This window comes from Odontomachus brunneus, unplaced genomic scaffold, assembly GCF_010583005.1.
Source record: "Odontomachus brunneus isolate Ranch 3 - 2012 unplaced genomic scaffold, Obru_v1 Obru_scaffold_016, whole genome shotgun sequence".
In the NCBI taxonomy this organism is placed as follows: domain Eukaryota; kingdom Metazoa; phylum Arthropoda; class Insecta; order Hymenoptera; family Formicidae; genus Odontomachus; species Odontomachus brunneus.
Window position 1 is genome coordinate 326,924 of NW_022639466.1, and position 16,786 is coordinate 343,709.

The following is a 16,786-nucleotide window of genomic DNA, read 5'->3' on the forward strand; positions in this document are numbered from 1 at the left end:
AATGCGCCGCGTCTGAAATTTATTTCACGTGCGCCCTTCGTGAAATCGAGCCATAACGTATGAACCATCGAGGGAGAACTGTGTATATAACTATACGTGTTTCATAGCGCGTAAACTCCGGTCAAGATCGTAAATAACATTACTGAACTATATACCTGTAGCATGAGAGCGTGCGGTGTATGTACAAAATAGGAGACGTTGCCTTTCGGTGCACTCTGCAAACAAAGCTGCGAGTCCGTCGCTACCGGATTGTACATGAACACAATTGCATTCGACAGCTTCCCATCGTAAAGTACCTGAAATATCATGTACGAATTTGAGTAAATATTTTCCACGTCCGCAGAAATATTACTGTAAGATCGAAGTAAATGCTCCTGCTTAAAAAATCCGATAAAAATTGATAGAGATATACCTAAACTTCATTAATACCCATATAATACATAATAATATTCATATAATACCCATGTAATATTCATAAATACTCATATGACTTTACTTGAACTTATTATTTCTATCGGATCTGCACACACTCGCACATATTTCAGCTGATATGAAAAAGCTATGAAATTCTTTCGTTTTTTTATCGTAACTTAAATGATTAAATATCTGAATAAATAAATTTTTCTATATAATCTTATGATATTATCTTATTTTAATTAACAAATTACAATTTGGTATTTATATGAATCTAATAAAATAATTTAATGAAAAATTCTTATATATTTATTGTACTGCATTATATTACTGTATTGTATTATATTATATTTTTCTATTTGTTATTTTTCTTATTGTTATAGTACTGTGTATTATATTGTAATATTTATTAAACTGTATGTTATAGAAAAATAATCGGATCCTATACTTTTAATATAAAATGAAATTTATATCAAAGAGTAAAACGTATTTTTATCAAAATTCCAGCTTTATCAAAAACATTGTAAACATTGAAATCTAATTTTAATATAATTTTTATTTACCATATTTTCTACAATATTTTACTGCAATGCGTATAGTAGTTATAGGCGGCAAATAAATAATAATTATGATATATCTTTTCTGAGAATATTTTTTATAAGTTTGGCGAGATTATGAAAATGGTTGTAATTTGCTTACAATATATAAAACATCTATATTTTGCAAATAATGTTCCTAACATGTTCAAGAATTCATCATTAATACGTGTAATCAGCAACAAAGCGGGTTTTTAAATATTAAAATCTCAATCAAGTATCAAAATAATTCTTTTAGATCCAAAGGAAGTTCTTGTTTCCACGCATTCTAATGTCAACACAGTCAGATAAATATTAATTAAACATGATATATTAATTGTAGGATAAATAACGAAAAAATAGATAAATTGTCGACATTTCTGATACCGCTCTGTTATTTATAAATAAAAAACACGATTTAGTTACATAACATTTTTTTACCTATTGGATTTTTTAAGTAGGTGTATTATAACAAGGTCAGTTATTATCGATCTTACTAGGATATAATAAATATCTTGGGTTCTTTCTACTAACTACATAATAGGATACACAAGAAAAACACAGACATATTCCGCGTAAATCAACAGTTAACACAATGCTTAATTGTAATTCATATACCGCTACTTTCTATCAATAAAAAGAAAAAAAGAAAAACAAAAATATCCATTGCTGTTAAATCATACCATCCAAAATAAAATTTATATGTAAAGGCATGTTACATGTAAAGTCAAAGCGATATTACAACAGAGATACATTATATGTAACGTTACGTATACAACGTATGCAACGTTAACGTACAGGTTCGCTATGCGGGAAACGGCATCCACTAATTAAGAGAGACAAGCGCCCAACAAGGGAAGGAAAAGTAAAGTCGTAGATACGGATTACTTAACAGGCAATAATACAAACAAGGTTCCGTAATTACAATATCTTACACTTGATCGGCACAAATAATACAAAGCAAATCAATATATAAACTCATCGGCCACAACAACCGCCGAGAAAGTGTGTTCGTAATTTAGGTAATTACCTCAGACGAACTCGTACGCAGTAACAGAGTACTTAACGAAGTACAAATCATACGTTAACGGGAGAAAATAAAATCAAAATGCTTACAGTTTGCATACTTTGGTCCACCATGCTCGTGAGATCCTGGTCACTCACCCTTTTATGATTGTCGGGTAGATTCAAGTAGCACTCGTTGTCGAAACGAAACTGGCTCTACTCGCGCGGAACCGGCAAGGGAGAAAAGAGAGAAGAAGACGGGTGATGAAATGAATATACGCCGTCCATGAATACAAAACGAACGTCTGCGACCGATTAAAGATTTATACCTTATATCCCGGTCCCAGTCTGTGCATCGCGCATATCTGATGCGTCGTCAGCGCTTCGCTGAACAAATATATCGCACTCATCTGTCCGCAAAACACGCGCTCCTCGTCCAGTTCAGGAGTCGCTCCGATGTAGCATTTGTCGAAGGGCTATAAAGAGCGACACGCGTTATCTTCTCTCAGATCATCATCGACGAAAGGTAGTTACGATCGGAATCATACACGGAGCTTCCACTTACGTCATTCGTCGAGACGAACCATGCCATTTCCGTGCTCGACGCTAATTGACCGTTGACCAGACACTTAATTTCACTTTTTGTCCACCTATTGTATATGTACACTACCGCAATCATATACCACTGTAAGACACAAATATTAACATCATCGACTGATGCGTTAATACCGGCGTTGCTCTCGCGTTAAGTTCTTTGACCCCGAGTGGCAAAGTAACATCAGAAGATAGTCATATTGATGCAAAATTTACCGCTTTTCTGACGTCATTTTGCTACTTGGATCGTGAATTATGTAAAACTTCAGCGCAAAACGATTAGGCATATGTCAACTCGAGAAGCATTAGTTAAATAGCGTGTCTAATAGCGTACCTTTCGTGGCTGAAATTCGTATTTGACACAATGTTGGAAGCCCTTGCCCTTTACTTTCATAGAAGTCAGGACTAAGCAGTTCCCTACGAAATGCGCAGAGTATCCTACTCCTTTGCTTGTTTTAAAGCTAAAATAATGACGGAGCATTATTACTTTTCTATCCGCGACGAAGCAGTTTCGTTTACACCCCTCTGCCCTGTTGTCCTACTTCTACCTTTTATTCTTTAAAGTGATAGAAAGAAAGAGAGGAAAAATGGAAGTGAAATGTGTATGTACAAATATACAGTTGGAAATTATCTCTACGCGCTTGTGTATGTGTGTATGTATATGTAAAGTTAGACTAAACCGTGAGAGACGATCTATAGTTGAAGCAATGTTTTGTTTCGCAGTTATATATGCAAACATCTCCCCTTTAATGAGGAGATTCTATCGGAAAGTCTGAACGCTTTCTTCAAAGTTGAGAAACATAAGTGATTCTTTAGGGCTGCCTGCTCCACCTGGAGAGGGTGTTTTCGTGAGGGTGCTTGATGTGAGAGCACTTACCAGTAGAGGTACGGTTTTTCGCGTTCGATATTAACAGAGTTGATGGGGTCTAGGCGGAACCATGTGGTGAAAGTAAATCCATTCTCGTGTGGCCACTTTGCCAGCGGCGGCAAGACAATCGCCTGTGGGGATGACACAAAACGATTTTCTCATCAAACTGTTCCATGAAATTAAAACTTGCGGTGACGAGTAATTACATTGCGCAAATAAATCAATCTTCGTAACGGACAAAACCCTTCGAGTTAAGCACAAAGATTTAATTAATAATTTTTAATTATCTTTTTTTATCGAGTACTGCAAATTATATTTTTCTTTGAGTAATAATTTGTCTTTACATGCAGATAAATTTTGAAAAAGAAAAATATTTATTAAACGAAAAAATACGAATAAATTATTATTGCTCAGAAATTTTATTACTAGTGATTAATAGTTTTGAGTACTTGAATTATAGTATTACTAATATTTCAAAGTAATTCAGTAATTACGGCGACAGTGATAATCACTGATGTATTATAATGATTGAGTTTTTGTGGTGAATTTTTATGATGTATGAATTATTTACCTGATAATAAAAAAAACCATAAGTTTTCTCATGATTAATATAAATTGTTTCATATCTTGTAATTTTCAAACTAACTCATTGTGAATGATACGTCAACTTCACATACATCACTTTGTTCTATATTATCACAAAAAATGCCAAATTGTGGGACGTAAGACTTTCCACCACTTAACTGTTATTGCATGCGTAACTTATTCATGTAGTTAATTGAAACAAAGCTGATGTCGCTGACATGAGACTTGTCGAAGTTAGATTACGTGCGGTTACGGAAAGTGAAGTGAACTGAACCGGCTCCCTACTAGCAAGCACAACTCCTTCGCGCTTTTCAGATGGTTTGGCCGGCTCGGTTGGTTTGATTCATTTCACTTCCCGCAAAGCTTCCCGCGAATCCATCTCGAGATTGATGTACGTAAACTTTACAACAACGTTAAATACAATAAGTCACGAAATATCGCAACATTAAGTTTCTTATCATTGATCTGATTGCATTCGTATTTATCACATAGGATAACTTTAACTTTAGAATTACTTTTAACTTATTACTTTAGAGCTGTTAAAAAAAAACTCCGAAATTCTCAATAGTTTATGATTTTCCGCAATATCAACTTCATACACATAACAAGGAAATTCTATATTACCACGTCTTATATTTTTAAATCTTATACAGTGGGTGTAAAAGTGATGTTTTTATTTGCAACTTTTGTTCATAGGACTAAAGGACTTCTACATAATTTGAATTAATGAGCTTAATTTTCTTACTTTTCATAAGGCATTTTTTATTTTCATTTTTTACTTATGATTTTTACATTCAAAAGAATTTAATAAAAAAAATTGTTTTAACATCAACAACTTTATAATAACACAAAAAATAAGTTCCTTTTATGCTTGTTTTATATTACTGTCTTATTTTTTAAGATCTCACTTCTTGCGCTATGTTAAAAAAAAATGTTGTGAACAATTTACTTTTTTCTTAATAATTATGAATAGATTATAAGAGATACATTTTCTAACACTTTTGACAGTTACTAAAGCAATTATTGCATTTAATATTGAATTTTTCGTTTAAAACAAAAAGGTGATCCACATTGCCCCCTTTTCTCTTAGTAATAATTCGCTACATAATTACTGAACCATTGAATAATCATTACTATTTTCGTGAGAGATAATATTCACAAGTACACTGCAGATAAAATACTGCAGGTCTACTGGCAAGGTACAAATTATTATAATAATTGATATCATAACTATTACAATTATAATTATCATATAAATAAGTTATAAATTTTTCTAAATATCTTACCTTAAAATAAGTTGATATCAAAAAATCGATGTTATTCTTCTCATACTTAAGTCTTTTCTCACTATTTTTATATTACATTTAATGATTATGTTGTTAATTTAAAATTTTTTTCTGTGATTCGATTCGATTTTGATGAAATTTTATTGATTCGATTTGGATTCAAAAACAAAAAATAAGATTCGATTTAATTCGATATAAAGAACCTTGATTCGCACATCTCTAATATACAGTAAATTTATATATCATTGAGTTACTAAATAAATCTGATCAAATATTTCGTTTAATGTTGTTTTATATAAATTTTTGCTTCTCAGTATGAATATACTTTAGTCGCACAATACAAATTTTATATATTATACTATTAGTATGCTATATTATTCGACAAAAATTTTCTGTACTTGAAAGAATAATAGGTATACGAAACATAATGCGTATCTATTGTTTTTTATATTCTTATAAAATTATCTATTGCTTTTAATTGGAATATCCCTTATTCAACTCTTCCCCATCTTTATTACATTCCACAACGGACGTATGTCGCTTGTATGCAGTAATGATGTTTGTGGAAGTTCCTTATCGTGATTGATTTCGAAAATACACGTGGATAGCAGAATCTTACGCGGCAAGGTAAATTCTCTTATCGGAACTTTGATAGAGTTTAGAATCGAACGACGTCCTCCGGGATGTCGTAAAGTAAGAAGTATCTGTTCTAAAGTATAAGGCGAATAAAGAAAAGAAATCAACTTACCGAACCTTTCCTACCAGGGAAACTGAAAAATACATCGGGCCCGTTTCGTTGTGGCATTTGGCGAAGGACGTTTAACAGTTTCGCCGAATGCCGCGGCTATGAAAATATATATCATTATGTTAATAACTGTTAATATATTCTCACGATAAAATCTTGAGTTCTCGTAACGCGCGTATGATTATCGAATAACTTTTGAATAATTCTTACCCATTTTCCCTTGACAGCTTTCATAGCGCCAAATAAAAGTTTCAATTCTTTCACCGTTATACTGTAGCTTGCCAGCACTCCCAGCATATCGATTAATAAATCTGTCGCAATGTTTAAGCATAGTTTAGACATATTATTAAATAATGTAATTTTATATTGGGTGGTCCAAATCGAACGCTTTGAATATTTCACTTATTTTTGATGATACGGAAAAGTGTTTCAGATGAAAGTAGAAGGGTGTTGAGGGGGACATTTTTTGGTCACGTTGCTTTTTTCAGGTGAAGGTGCTAAAAAGATATGAAGGTTACCTTCATTTTTTTCAATGGAATTATAATTTTTTTTATAAATATGATTCCTCTATTTATTTTATGTATAAAAATACTAAGAAGTATAATTGTCGAAAAATCAATAGTTTATGATAATATTTTATACTTTATTCTGACAAAAAATTTAGCCAAGGAGATATTCAAAATGATGTCCTCTAACTTCAATACATTTTCGGATATGATACATAAATGATATTTTTTCATTTCTTATCATTTCTGAATTTATACTCGCACATGCTTCCAAAATACGTTCTTTTATGTTTTCTTGAGTAGTCGATACATAATTGAAAACAATGTTTTTCAACGTTTCCCAAACAAAAAGTTAATAAGATTTAAATATATTGGAATCGGAAAATGTATTGGTCGAAGGATATCATTTTGAATATCTCCTTAACTAAATTTTTTGTCAGAATAAAGTATACAATATCTCGTAAACTATTGATTTTTTGACAATTATACTTCTTAGTATTTTTATACATAAAATAAATAAAGAAATCATATTTATAAAAAAGTCATAATTCCATTTAAAAAAGTGAAGTAATTCTCATAGCTTTTTAGCATCTCCACCTAGAAAAAACAACGTGACTAAAATGTGTCCCCCTCGACACTCTTTTATTTTTATCTGAATCATTTTTCCGTATCATGAAAAATAAATGAAATATTTAAGATGCTCGATTTAAGTGAACCACCTTGTATATATATATATATATATATATATATATATATATATATATATATATATATATATCTAAAGAAAGGGGAAAAACAGCAAGTTTATGTCATGCATACGTGATAAGTAATTAAAGTTGTAACTACAAGATACAGCAATCCCTCATACGTTAATTTTGAGGGACTGCTGTGAATTATTTCCGTCTCAATCAGTGATAGCATAGCGCCAAGCTTAAACTAAACATTTACTTACCGGCGACAACAGTTTCCGCACGAGATAATCGGTGTAGAACGTGCTCTATGAGACTAACATCCGTACACGCTTGTAAGTTTCTGACGCTCTTTCTCAGAATTGCGATAAAGACACTCCATATCTCGGCCTGAAACAAAAATATTGCACGTGCATACGTTACTAAACGCACTTAAAACTTATTAAGGTTACTGAATTAAGGAAAAAAGAAAATAAAATTCGATTGGGTTTCGTTCAAGTAAGCCGTGTAATTAATAATTCAGCTCAAATAGAATTTCATTGCACATAATGACGTTACCGTCGTAAATCGTTCGTTAAAGTCGCGTAATAGAGAGATGGAATATTGATTAAAAGCATAGCGCGTTTATTATTAGTCGCATATTTGCACGAAAATATTACTTCCGTCAAAAACATTGGTTAATAATAGGAATTTCATTAGCGTTAATTTTTAATTTTAGCTTTATTAAAAATCACGCGCATTATTAACGTAAATTATATTTCACCGTAGAATATGAGAATTATATTCATTCATTAGCATATTTTACAATATTATCTGTTATTTTACACAATAATATAGTAATAATTCTCTGATAATATAAAATAATATTATTAAAAGAAATTCATTTCCATCTCTTTGTGCGGCCGTATACAGTGATATAACATTAAAATAATCTCACATAGCAACGTTCTTTTCGATTCGATTAACTGAATTGTTCCAACAGACAGGAAATCCAGTAATGTCTTTGTTATAAATAATGGCTTGCCAATTACGTCTGGCAAAAACTATTCTGAAGGGGTTCTCCAAGCCGAGTGAAGTGGTAGTGGTTTTACGTCGAAGCGAATAAAGGATGGCTTAATAAAACCGCGCACTCACTCCGCGAAGAAGAAGTTAATGCACTAAAGAGGTTTTTTGTAAGCAATCGCAAATAATTCACTTGGACATTCTGTGCAAATACAATACACAAACCTTCCTCGTGGAAGATGTTACTTAATACGACTAGGTAAATGTATAAAGTGTCAAGGGAGACGTGCCGCAGGTCCAAGGCGCAAGGAAGTCGTCAGACAAAATAGTAACTATTTCAATATACAAGCGGCATCATCCGGTAAGCATGTTTACGCGCGGCGCGGGTCAACTTCTAGCGGGGCTCGCAACAGTTCATCCTCGAATTATTATACTCCGGGATAGCCGGACAACCGCATACAACCGACGCAAGTGAGATCAGCCAAGCGGCGCCGAACGCAGTTCGTGTACCCGCGTAATCCCTTGCTGATATGCAAGGTAGGCCACGATGCGAGATAACTACGGGTGCGGGGTAACCGCCGAATAGCGGAGAAATCCCGAAAATGCCGCTGGAATTCCCCCAGTCGGAATTTCGGCTCCGCGCGGACCGGAGTTTTAGCGAAGAGAAGTTATGGGCATTCGGATAATTCCGGAGTAATGATCTCGCTGCTATACACTTGGTCGGCTTACTACATTGAAGTTGCGGACGAATTTGCTGAGCAAAGGCAAAAAAAAGCGAGAGGGAGGAAGGGGGAGGGGGAAGAAAGAGGGAAGAGAGTCGTACTGAATAATATCGTGGAAGCTTTTGGCTGTCGCTCGACCGTGATAAATTACCCTGAATCGCAAGAGCAGTGGTTAGTCAAGTTGATCTCCAAGCTGGGTATCTCGTCTTCGCGCTAAAAGATGTTGCTTATCTATCCTCTTAGATGTTGCGCCTCGAGACAGTTCCGCGAGCATTTCCCTACGACCTCAGGATATTAATGTCGGCTTTGCGATGCCGCTTTACGACGCGTCCGAGAAAAGTATTTTCTCGTTGACCACGCGCGAGTCATGTTCGTTTTATTAATGGCGGCCATTTGAATATTCGCGCTCGATGAGACGCTGAGATATATAGACGAGAGTCCGGAATGGAAATTAGAGTCCTATATTAAAAGAGAAACGCAACCTTCTCTATGATTACTTTCCCCATTATGCAACTAAAGTCCTTCGTTTGTTAACAAAATGGCCTTTATTTACTTGATACATTCGCAGTATAAGTTATATTACGATATGAATATAGGCAACATACATGTGTAATAATAAGACGTTCTCAAAATGGCTTTTTGATAAAATAATGAAATTATCCCGATGAAAAATTTTTTATGCAGAATTATATATAATCATATACAATTATACATAATTATGTATAATTACATATAATTGTATGTACAATTATATATATAATTATACATGATTATATATAAGTATTATCTATATTATATATATACATATATATATATTTCTTTTTTAAATATATATAATTAAATATATATATTTAATATAATAATTATATATAATTATATTTTATATAATTTTACATTATTATATATAATTGTGTATAAAATTTGTTCATACAAATTTGTTAATATTTATATTTTTTAATTTGTTAATTTGTTAATACAAATATATACTTATATATTATAATCATGTATAATTATATATATATAATATATAATTATATATATATATATATATATATATATATATATATAACAAATTAAAAAATATAAATATTAACAAATTTGTATGAACAAATTTTATACACAATTATATATAATAATGTAAAATTATATAAAATTTTATATAATTTTCATCAATTAAAGACATCCAGCGATACTGTATGCAGCACAAAAACTTAGACGGATTTTTAATTTTTTAGAAACAATTATTTCATATTTAAAACAATGATAAATAATATGGTCAAAACCTTATATTGATACCTTTATTAACTTTTTTTAAAAAATTCGTAAAAATTAATTTTTTTGCTATCTAAGGCGGGATCTTAAGATTGTTTATTTTGAATCAATACTGCAACACACACTTTGCTCCTTTTCTCTTCACAACTAAATTATATACTTATTTCACTCTAATGGCAAAAAATGTAACCATGTTCAGCTAAAAAGAACAGACCTTTGACTGTATTGGCTAGAAAATTTTTAGGGTCACGAACATTTTATCAGGTGAATTTTCTATACTATTATTAACAATCCGATCAAAGCGTTCGATAAATTTATCGTGCGATATTTGAAATTTCCAACTCGATTGTCATAAAGACAGAATGCGAACATGCTGATATTTTGAATCGCGGCATTCGCGTTAGGGTAAAGTGGGTGTAGAATGTATTCGCGCGCGAGTCGTCAATCGAAAACAGCGTGTTTACTGACACGGCGTGAAGCATGTGCGTGTTCGACGAGGCGTTTTTCTAGCGGACGTTTTCTGCGAGAGAATATTCTAACTGAAAGGTATATCGAATGTACATGATCGCGTATCCTCTATCATCCGGCCGCAAACGTTAAAAGTTGAAATAACAGTGTAACGCTCGTTTCAGCTGACGAGACGGCAACGTTTCGCGACGAGTCAGTGGCGGACATCCTCGATGGCCAGCGTATCGACAACAATCACCATCCCGTGAGTAATATTATTGTTTCGTAGCCATGTATGCTGAGTATTTTGCGGTGGTGACGGGACGGACACGATGAAACTACGAATATCCAACGTTCGCGTCCGTCCAGCCGTCCACGATAATACACGCATAGGCCGACTTGATAAATCACCGACGTGGCGCCGTGCAAATGTGTCTCGTCGTTCGTCATCTTTTGTACTTGCGCTGGCTCTCATCTTTCTCTCCATCCTCCCCCTCCCCGCTTCTCTTTCTCTATCTCCCTCCTTCTGTCGTAATAAAATGACAAATGGCCGGTTGCACAAGTTGATACACTCGATTTGTTCGGCTATACGTATGGTGGAATTTACTTGCCGCTAAAGTGTGATAGATGTGAGAAAATATTTAGTTCATACAGCAACGTGCAGTTGAATAACAGCGTACAGAAAACTCGAAAAACGATGAGCCACATTGAGATAGTCGGAATCGAAATAGATGGCATAAAGTACACTCGGCGTTTTAATAACGAGAGTTTAATGTGTTCGCGATAGTCGTGATCTATTCAGTCATAAATCTACTAGCCTGATTCCATTGATTCCTGCAAGAAGCGGATTGAGAATACATTCGATTGATTTTTCAGTAATCTCTCTTTTCTCTCTCTCTCTTTTTTCGTTTCTTTTTCAATTATATATAAATGACTATTGTATTTTTACTTCATATTCAATTTCAACAATTTAATAACACACTCATGTATTTTTCCGAAAAAAATATCGATCAGGATAAACCAATGTAGAGAAGAAACTAATATTTTAATTTGAGCAACATATTATTTTGATAGCAAATATTAGTAAATTCGATGCTGTATGGGTATATGTGTATGCGTGTGTGTAAAATTGTTTCCGTATATTTTCTAGATGGAATATTAATACACTCATGTGTGGGGAATGTGAAAAATATTCAAAAAATTTAATTATTCAAGTTAAACACTTTATTTTTTTTCGACGTCACCAGGAGGTAGCTGTTAAAGTTTGCAATATTCAAAACTATCATACTACGTTTACGACACAATTTTTGCAAATTACATAAATCAGCGTTGCAATTTAAAATATCATTGAATTGGAAATAACCAGTTGTTGAAATATATACTTATCTAGGAAATGAAGAAATTGAAATACAATGATGTTTTGGAACTAGCCACTTGTTTGACTTATAAATACATTATATATTCTCGTTTGACTTCATACACGTACGAGACTTCATTAATCAATACGAGAGAAAGAGAAGCAGAGAGAAAGAAAGAATGTTTCAAATGTTATCATAGATAATATGAAATGTTTTATTAAGTATTCGTAAAGTATTTATTAAGTATTTATTAATCGTATATTTTGTTTTGTAATAACCAAAATACGAACATGCAATAACATAGCCGTCTTATTATGGTATCGAATTTAGTTGCTCAGTAGTGCAGGGTAAGAAGGTCGTGTATAAAATATGTATCCTGATTAGTAGTTCCAGTCTCCACGGGAGGTCTCCTGCCGGCCTTTAATCATGGGCTAACCTTTATCTCGTCCGCCTACATGCTCTATTTTAATAATTTTATGAATGAAAATTGCATTTATTCCAGAAACAATATATCATATATTTGCAAAAAGTTTAATTTTAACTAGTAACACTTCGTTTAATTTTATTGAGTCACGATGAATATCAATACAAAATTTCAAGAGGCTCGAAAATTTACTTTGCTATTATCAAATCAGTTTTTTCTACTTTTTAACTGTAATATTATTCCAATTTTAATGATACTCAGGGAAAAGTACTCTTATGTTCTCTAAAAGGACCATTTAGCGATTTTGTATCCACTATTCCTCTTAAGAGGAATACTATAATAAAAGAAGAATACAAATACTCTTAAGAGGAATACAAATACTAAAAGAAACGTATGAGCAACACACCCCTAAAGCCATGTAACCTCGGTTTCTCCTATGAGATACAAAAAATAATATTTTAACAAAAAATGAGGTTGATCTATATGTAATTCATCATATGTAATTCATGTAGTTATTAAAAGCATTAATCAGATGTGAACTAATCGTCTAATATATATAATAATATTAAAGACATCTTAATGACTGACTATATACAGAGTATGTCTACTGATGCGTGAGATCGACGCGTATCCGGCACGTGCGGTATGTTGCGGCTTACCGTAAGTTAGGTTTACGTCGCTCCAACGAAATATGTTTCTGTGCCAAAACAGGAATATTGGAATTACGTTGTAATTTCCGAAATATCTTGCCAAACTTATTCAAACAATTTTCTCTCTAAAATACAATCAGTATATTCCTTAATGTAACGTTATACTTATAACTGATAGTTTAGTTACACGTATAGCACTGCAATTACATATAGTAAAATCTCGTTGAAAGAATCAGTTAATAGTAGCAACTTGTGTTCTTATTATTGATGCAGTTTGTAAACACAAACAGTGTCATTGCACGCGAACCACACGAAAGCTGTTAATTTAATCACCATAAACGTAGAAAGTTGTATTTGGCTTATAACAAATTTATGTACAGATTTTGCAGTAAAATCTTACTTCCACTGGTCCAAGTCAGTGAGATATAAGACAGAGCAGTGTTTTATAGTGGAAGTGTTTCCGTTGAAAATCAGCGAATATTCACTGATTATTTATATCGAGATACTTTGTTTACTGATTTAATCAGAGATATTTTTACTGATTCACTTTAAAAGATTAAAAGGTTTACTCTGATTATTTTAGTGCATCATGTCATCGAATGAATGAAACGAGTTATACGTAGATATACGAGATCGCAAATACCTCCAACACGGAGACAATCTACAGTCTGTACGTGTAATGACCTGACCGTAATTCGCGCGGTTCTATCGTCGGTAGTCGTTGATAGCACTTAAGAGAAAACGTAAAGGCGCATAGCTCTATGCGCGGTTTTCCCATGAGCCTGCGCTCCCGCGAATGTTTCAGGCGTGATCCTCCGGTTCCGTACTCCGGGGTAGGATAATCCTGCATAATATGGGGGCTTGTGAGCCTTTAAAATCCAAGTACCCGTCGCGCCCGTGAATAATTCGCTGCACGCGAGCGTCGTTAAGTTGCAGCATCGGAAATCTAATGGCCCTCTGTACAACAGGAGCTGTCGTCGGTGTCGGCATTGAGATGGTATAGAAACGGTGGTGAAAATGCGTGTCGAGGCAGTGATTTTCTTGCGCATTCGCGTCTCGCCTCGATCCCGTTAACGTCGCTGTTCGATTTAATGTAGTCGGAACTACTCAATGACTGAAAAAGATTGTACTCGTTCACGCGTTAAGAAGCAGAAATTCACGGACCGATAAACCGGTAGACACGGTTGTCTCACCGACTACTGCGAAGATTTAAGTACATTCTACAATAAGCCATTAGTCATAAGACATAACGCATAACACATAAGCAGCGTTGGGAAAGTTATTTTTTAAAAGTAACTGGTTACAGTTCCCTTTGTTGAACATGTAACTAGTTACAGTTACAAGTTACTGGTTATGAAAAGTAACTCGTTACAGTTACAGTTACTCAAAAAAGTAACGAGTCGTTACATTTAAGTTACTTTTTTTAAATGACTGTAAATCAGTATTGTAAATACAAAGATCTTACATTTTAAGTTTTACTAAAATGTAAGAATTGAATTTTATAATTAATATCTATCACATTAATTAGTCTATCCACTTAACAAATTTCAAATATGTACTTAATATAATAAAAATTTAATGATAGTCTGTAAAGAGGTAAAAGAATTTAATCACATACTCCATAAATACATTGATAAATTTATTAAATTAATATACGATTACTATATAATTTTAATTTTATTTTACGTTCCCCAAGTAACTATTAAAGTAACTGTTAAAAAAGTTACAAGTTACTAAAAATAAGTAATTAAGTTAAGTTACAATTACCGAAAAATGTAACTGTAACTGTAACTTCGTTACAAGTAACGAGTTACTTCCTGCACATAAGGCATAAGGAAATCGACCAATTGCAGTCCTTCAGAATAGAAATGAAGAATTCTGATTGGTGGATTCTCTTATGCCTTATGTATTATACGTTATGTGTTACGACTAACGATTTATGGTAGAAAGCCCATTAGGGTCGCCTTTGCGCTAAAGCGGTTTTCCGTCTGTATTTTTGCGAATTGTTTAGGATCCGCGATCGATTTTTCGCGAGATATGAAACATCGAGACGAAATTTTGGTTTCACACTAACCATAGGTACAAATTCTCCATAAAATATGTTGTAGTCTTCGCGAAAAAGAATCCTAAATACATTTATGTTTTTACGCGTGAATGAGATAACCTCCTGAATATAGTATATCTGATAAGGATACGATGAGCATTGAATAAAAAAGATTTTTCTAAAGTTAGGATGACAAGGTCCATTATAGATACACAAATTAGGATCTTAATTAAATACTATCTTATAAGGTTATATTAATCGGATCTTTTTCGAGATCTTACTCAATCTCCTCATTATAGCTTATCTTATCAGGTTGAAGTAGTTATTATCTGTAGTTAATCTGATATGAGATACGTGCGATTTATATAAAAATTACTTTTATAAAAATTATTTTCTATATCGTCTCTCTCCGATTTCGCCAAACAGTTTTATAAACCGCTAAGTTATAAGGATAATCTATAATCACAAACTATAAGTATATCGTCAAAACTGTTTAGCATCATTAATTCATGTTTAATCGTTGGAGTCAAGCAATTGAGGGTTGTGTTCAGTAGAGGGATAAATGAACCATTCACGGGACGGTGGATTATTTGGATGGAAGAATTGCGGGGAAAAGCATATGATAAAGTGAAAAAACCACGTGTTAATAATGAAATATTAGATTTTTTTAACTTATTAAACAAAATGATCAAGATTCTTTTTATTTCTCATACAAAATAATCTTTTTTACTATGTGAGAGAATTTGACAAAAAATTGACGAGGGTCTGACAAGAACTTGGTTAATCCTTGTAAGTAATCCTTGTAGTAAATCTTTGATGAAGTTCTGGTTAGCAAGCCAAGTTATATGATTTATCAGGATTCGACGACATCATCTTATATAAATTTGATAACTGTTCAGAATCGATCTGATCATAGAAAAAATCTCAAGTCAGAAAATTTCGATTTGGATTGTCACACGTTTCATCATTGTCTTATTATCATTTCTCCCCTGCTATTCCCTCAACACTATTAATTCTTCTTAAGTCACCATGGAAGAGTTTCACGAAGCTGCTAAAGCTATGTCGTTCTAAGGGAAGTTTCATAGAATTGCATTTCCTGTGGGACCGTTCAATTTCGCTGCGGTGACTCGTGGTCATCCATTACGCTTTGTACATTAAAACGTACTTGCCGGTTTAGTACATACTGTTCAACAATCGCTAAAAGCCACCGGTAGAACGTGGCTTTTAAAGGCTGCTACAACGTTGAAGAAGGAAGAGGAAGGAAGAGAGAGAGAGAGAGAGAGTGTGTGTGTGTGCGCGCGCGCGTGTGTGTGAGAGAGTGAGAGAAAGCTTGTGCTCTTTTATTTCGCCAAACGTGGAAAACATGCTTTCGTGTACTTTTCTATAAGCGTAAATTTCGCATAAATTGCGTTCTCGAACTATTCACAAGTCAAATGCGAACTCCAAATAAGCGAGCAGCAAAGCTCAAGTAACTTTTAAGTCATAATTTCCACTTTTGCCAGTAGAAAGAGAATCGCTTTTCTTCCAAATTTATTAAAGCACCCCGCGGACAAGAACAAGTCCGTATAAAACCTGGTACGTTTCGAAAGTATCTTTTTAC

At 33.3% G+C, this 16,786-nt stretch overlaps 1 protein-coding gene across 11 annotated transcripts in view; it reads right to left on the reverse strand.

Annotated features, from left to right (window-relative positions):
- Positions 1-16,786, reverse strand: part of LOC116841528 (neurobeachin) — a 581,065-nt gene that overhangs the window by 144,131 nt on the left and 420,148 nt on the right. For 7 of the 11 annotated variants that reach the window (XM_032809573.1, XM_032809572.1, XM_032809577.1 and 4 more), the window contains exons 3-11: positions 7,531-7,657; positions 6,283-6,383; positions 6,076-6,171; positions 3,466-3,587; positions 2,923-3,049; positions 2,560-2,679; positions 2,324-2,470; positions 2,106-2,210; positions 156-296 (exon numbers count right to left, since the gene is read on the reverse strand). In XM_032809573.1, coding sequence (XP_032665464.1) covers positions 156-296; positions 2,106-2,210; positions 2,324-2,470; positions 2,560-2,679; positions 2,923-3,049; positions 3,466-3,587; positions 6,076-6,171; positions 6,283-6,383; positions 7,531-7,657 — 1,086 coding nt within the window. The remainder of the gene's footprint in view (positions 1-155; positions 297-2,105; positions 2,211-2,323; positions 2,471-2,559; positions 2,680-2,922; positions 3,050-3,465; positions 3,588-6,075; positions 6,172-6,282; positions 6,384-7,530; positions 7,658-16,786) is intronic. The other 4 variants (XM_032809576.1, XM_032809575.1, XM_032809580.1 and 1 more) reach the window with 1 other exon arrangement.